Source organism: Zea mays, chromosome 10 (assembly GCF_902167145.1).
Source record: "Zea mays cultivar B73 chromosome 10, Zm-B73-REFERENCE-NAM-5.0, whole genome shotgun sequence".
In the NCBI taxonomy this organism is placed as follows: Eukaryota; Viridiplantae; Streptophyta; class Magnoliopsida; order Poales; family Poaceae; genus Zea; species Zea mays.
The window spans coordinates 78114041-78118964 of NC_050105.1; the positions used below are offsets into that span (position 1 = coordinate 78114041).

Below are 4924 nucleotides of genomic sequence, written 5' to 3' on the forward strand. Positions count from 1 at the left end.
ATTGTATATTTCAACCCCTCATACAATGCATATGGATTTTCGATTTCTATAACATTTGGAATGCATGCCTTCATTTCTGAGTTCTCGCTGGACATTGATGAATTTTACATAGTACTTGAACATTTTGTTTACCCACTACTCGGCTATGTGGCGTGTTATTCTTGCTGCGGAAAACACAATCACGTGTGTCCATTTGCTTATTTTACCTTTTGGAGTACTTTTTTTATTCCTGCTTGAACCAGTTATATTGATTAACAATACACTTACCTAGAGTAAAGGCCTGTTGTTTGGATTCTTGTATAGTTGTAATCCTGTCCACAAAAGAATGCAACTATCTGTTCATATTGTAGCTATCGAATTTGTGTCGATTAACTAACTGAATTTATAATAAATAATATTAGTGTTTATGTTTTCAATAAGTTTGTTGTAAAAATGTAATTTCTAAATAATATAATGGTACTTATTTTAGACTATAAATGCTATACAAGTTTAGTTATAATTTGAACTGTTTGACTACGGAATAAATTAGAAATGCATTCTTTATTTCTTTATTTTTTGTGGATCCCAAAAAATGTTTTGAAGGGTGGTGTTGAACGGAAATTAGTTAGATGTCTCACAGCTGCAGAAGCTAAAAGAAAATGCAAGACCAATAAGAATCAACAATTTGTTATATTGGTCAGAAGTATCAGCATCAGGTGCATCACCATATTAGGGTAGCATACTACCTTAAAAACAAGTCATTACCTTCATCCCCAACTATTTGCATCTAGTTGATAGTATTTCCATTCGCCTTGGACATGAGCTCTGCCAATGACTGTAAATCCCCAACCTGAAAGATTAGAATAATTGGCAGGTTACAAAGAAGGAATGAAGTCTTCGAAGGCCTTCCACAGTCAAAAGAGTTGAGAGAATCAATACGGCAATACCTTGTGTTTGCAAAAGCATGAGATGGTAAGTGGCAGCCCAGAACATAATTGAATAAATGTATCAATTTTGAGATGACAAATAATGGAACAACACACAAGTTTGTAAAGACATAAAGAATGCTAGTAGCATATGCTTCAACTTCAGATCTGCCCATGTGAAATCGTTTTGGAGAAAAACCAGGAAGACGAGCCAGCACTGCACGATGTAATCATCGATTCACATGAAACATCCCTCCCTGCGTCGTAAACAAGCACTCAAACCACTATAGCACCAGCTTTCAACAATTTATTTATTTTTCCTTCTATAAGCTCCTCAACAAGATGGGGGAAATTTCAATGAATAATACGAATGTGCATTAGTAGAAAATTGGAAGCAAATGTAAATCGTGATTCTTTTCTTTTCAAATTTTGTCACTCACCTATCTATGCACATTGGTCAAAGAATATGGAGAAACCGCCCAACGAGGAAAGAGATAAGTATACAAGGAACACAACAAGGAAGGAGAAAGTGGGGGAGCAAAGAGAGAAAGAAAGAAAGAAAGAATGATCTTTTCCATCGTGCTACTTGTCTCTCGTCAACCGTTTCACTGGGCCATCTATTGATCTGGTGCCCTGTCCCTGTGTGGGTTGTTCGCTAGTTAATCGAAGGTAATCTAGCCGTTGATCATGCGGCAGCAGCGGCATCCGAGATGTCGGCGTCAACCGCCTTCTGATCCTGCTCTCTCTTGCTTCATCACCTTTTTCAACGGGAGAACCATGGCCTAGGGACAGGCGATTCGGCGCGTGCGGCGGCTCGCAGTTGGCAGCCACCATGGTCCATGGCGGCTAGTCGGTGTCGGTGAGGTCGAACTCGTCGGTGCCAGAGTGGGAGAGCACGGAGAGGCGACCGGTGCCTGCACGGGACAGCGGCGCCGCCCCGCAGGCTACGAGGGCGCGCTTCAGGGCGACCACAACCTCGGTCATGGACGGACGTTCGCAGCCCACGGGTCCCACGCAGTCGGCGATGAGGTAGCCCACATAGGCCAGCGCCTCGGCCTCGCCGGGCGTGGGCGCGGGTCGAGCACGCGCGCGATGTCGTCGGCCAGGATGTGCGGCACCGCGAACTCAACCACGTTCTTGGACGTCACGCTCTCGGCGTAGCGCTGCACGACGCGACAGCCGTACACGAGCTCCAGGAGCACCACGCTAAAGTTGTACACGTCGCTATTGTCCGTCAGGTGCTACAGCCGGTAGTACTCCGGGTCCATGTACCCCACCATGCCCCCCGTGTAGGGCGGCTCCTGCGGCGTGCCGGCGCTGGCACTGGGAGGACAGCCCGAAGTCGGCGATCTTGGCCGTCCACGCGTCATCGAGCAGGATGTACTCGATGCCCCGCGCTGCACCAAGCGCGATGGTCAGGTGGCCGCGCCACGACGACACAGCCGCCGCCAAGGGGCTGCGACTGTGGAGCTGGTCGTGCAACGTGCTATTCGCCATGAACTCGTACACCAGCACACGCTCGCCGGAGTCAGCGCAGCAGCCCAGCAGACACACGATGTTCTTGTGGTTGGCACGCGCCAGCGCGGTCAGCTCCGAGTCGAACGCCGTCTCTCGGTCTCAGTGCCACGCCACTGAGCTTGATGCCTTTGCCGAGTCCTCGATGTGCTTGATCGCGACCTCGCGCCCGTCGGGCAGGGTGCCACGGTACACGGACCCGAAGCTGCCGGTCCCGATCTGGCTGTCGTCGGAGAACCCGTCCGTCGAGGCGTGGAGCATGTCCAGCGTGAAGTTCTCCACCACCACGCTGCCAGGCCCCCTACTCCTGCTGGACCCGACCCTCGGCGGCATCAGCAACTGCTGCGCACCACCGGAGGTATCCTGTTCGTTCCTGCAGCGGCGCGGCGCCGGTGACACCACAGGACCAGCGTGAACTGCAATGCCACGAAGAAGACAAGGAAAGCGGCGGCCCCGCTGCAATGGTAATCCACATGGTCCTCCTACTCCTGTCGCCCTTCACGGGGACGAGCGATGCGTTGGGCCTGGCGACGTTGAGCTCGAACGCGCAGTCGACGCAGACGCAGCGGCCATCGTCGCAGAGGTTGGCGGAGCCCGGCAAGACGCCGCATTGGCACAAGGACATGGGCAGGCAGGGGCCCGGTAAGACGCGACCGAAGACGAGGCGGTTGGTGGCGTTGAACTCAGGTTCGCCCCAGCAGACCAGGGCCCAGCAGACCAGGGAGTAGTTGGCCATGAACACGCCACAAAAGGCCTTGTCGTACGCGCGCACGTCGAGGAACTGGGCGCGCACGAGTCAGGCTGGCGGCACGGCCACGCCGTCGCCGAAGCAGCGGATGGTGGAATCCGGCGACAGCGGCTGCCGCCGTGTCGTTCCCGGAGCAACGGATGGACGCCGGCGTCCCTTTGAGGATCCCGCACACGAAGCTGTCCCCCACGGCGGCGACGGCGAACCGGAGGTCCCTGGAGATGTTGAGGCCGCGCCAACGCCAGCAGTGGAGCTCCCTGCTGCTGAGCACCCCGCAGACGCGGTACTCTCCCGAGGACAGCGCCCGGAGCCCTTGAGCAGACGCTGTTGGGGAAGGCAGCCGCGAGACCAAGTGGACGAGATCTTTGAGGGAGAGGATGGGAAGAAAGATGTTGTGGGCTAGGAGCGGAGCGGAGGATGTCGAGACGCCATGGATGGAAGGGCGTCGTGGGGAGGCGAGATTTGCGGGCGCGGCTGCACAAATGGGAAGAAATATCTGGCGCGGGCGCGACGGCTGCCATGGATGCGTCGGCATAGATGGGAAGGAGTCGCCCGTGCGCGGAGGGATCGCGGCTGCACAAATGGTAAGAAATTTCTGGCGCGGGCGCGCCGGCTGCCATGGAAGGGCGTCGCGGAGGGTCAGTCGGTCATGCGCGGTGGGGGAGGCGCGATTTGTGGGGAGCCGCCCGTGCGCGGAGGGATCGCGGCTGCACATATGGGAAGAAATATATGGCGCGGGCGCGGCGGCTGCCATGGAAGGGCGTCGCGGAGGGTCAGTCGGTCATGCGCGGTGGGGGAGGCGCGATTTGTGGGGGAGCAGCCCGTGCGCAGAGGGATCTCGCCGCGGATCCATCTCGCCCCAGGGAAGGGGAGCGGGGCGCGCGGGCAGACGGACGTCGAGAGGGAGAACATGGCGCACGAGTGTGGACGCCTACAATGAGAACTTATAGAGTAGTAGAGATTATATAGTGAATTAATAGTCTACTAGGTATGTGCCCGTGTGTTGCGACGACGTATAAATTATTCGATAAATATTAGTGCACAACGATTACATGAAAACGGACAACATATATATCATCAACCCCATATCTCACAAATTAACACTAATGACATGAAATTTGTGTGCAATTCAAATAGTGATAAAATACATTGATATGTAAAAATATTATATGTTATTCTATACTTTTATTAGCATCACCAAAAGTGGACGTTTATATATCTTAAAAGATATATAAGATTGTACATGTGCTTTATCATTGATAAAAAATGAACAATGATAAATATGTAGCGAATATTAATCAACATTGATTCCATAGAAGGATAGTATGTAACAAAAATGAGCAGCGTGATTTTTGGCTGCTTTATTCGATAGATCAAGCCAGGGAAGAGCTTTGCTTCATACTGGGAAGCGAAAGGTCGAGCAAAATGTCAGAACAGTAGCAGGAAAAATCAACAAGGTTGCTGAGAGAATTATGTTAAAAAAGATGAGGAATGCAACTTACACTTAAATCAATTCACAATTAAAAGAAAGATAGGTCAAGAATTTGTGTAGCAGCCTGATAGATGAATTGGGGAAAATAGTGATACCTTTAAATCAATTCACAAAAGCGTGAAGTTATACATAGTTGACTCACAATTAAAATAAAGGGAGATCACGGATTTGTGTAGCAGACTAATAGATGAATTGAGAAAAAATGATGACACTCTTAAATCAATTCATAAAAGTGTGAGGTAGACAACTGTGTCGCAACCCATT

The 4924-nt window shown here is 51.0% G+C and overlaps 1 protein-coding gene across 1 annotated transcript; it reads right to left on the bottom strand.

Annotated features, from left to right (window-relative positions):
* Window positions 1-2016: 2016 nt before the first annotated feature.
* Window positions 2017-3836, bottom strand: LOC100501927 (uncharacterized). Its single transcript, NM_001196565.1, has one exon. It carries the CDS (start codon window positions 3786-3788, stop codon window positions 2919-2921), a length of 870 nt encoding a protein of 289 aa, NP_001183494.1. The 5' UTR covers window positions 3789-3836; the 3' UTR covers window positions 2017-2918.
* Window positions 3837-4924: the final 1088 nt, after the last annotated feature.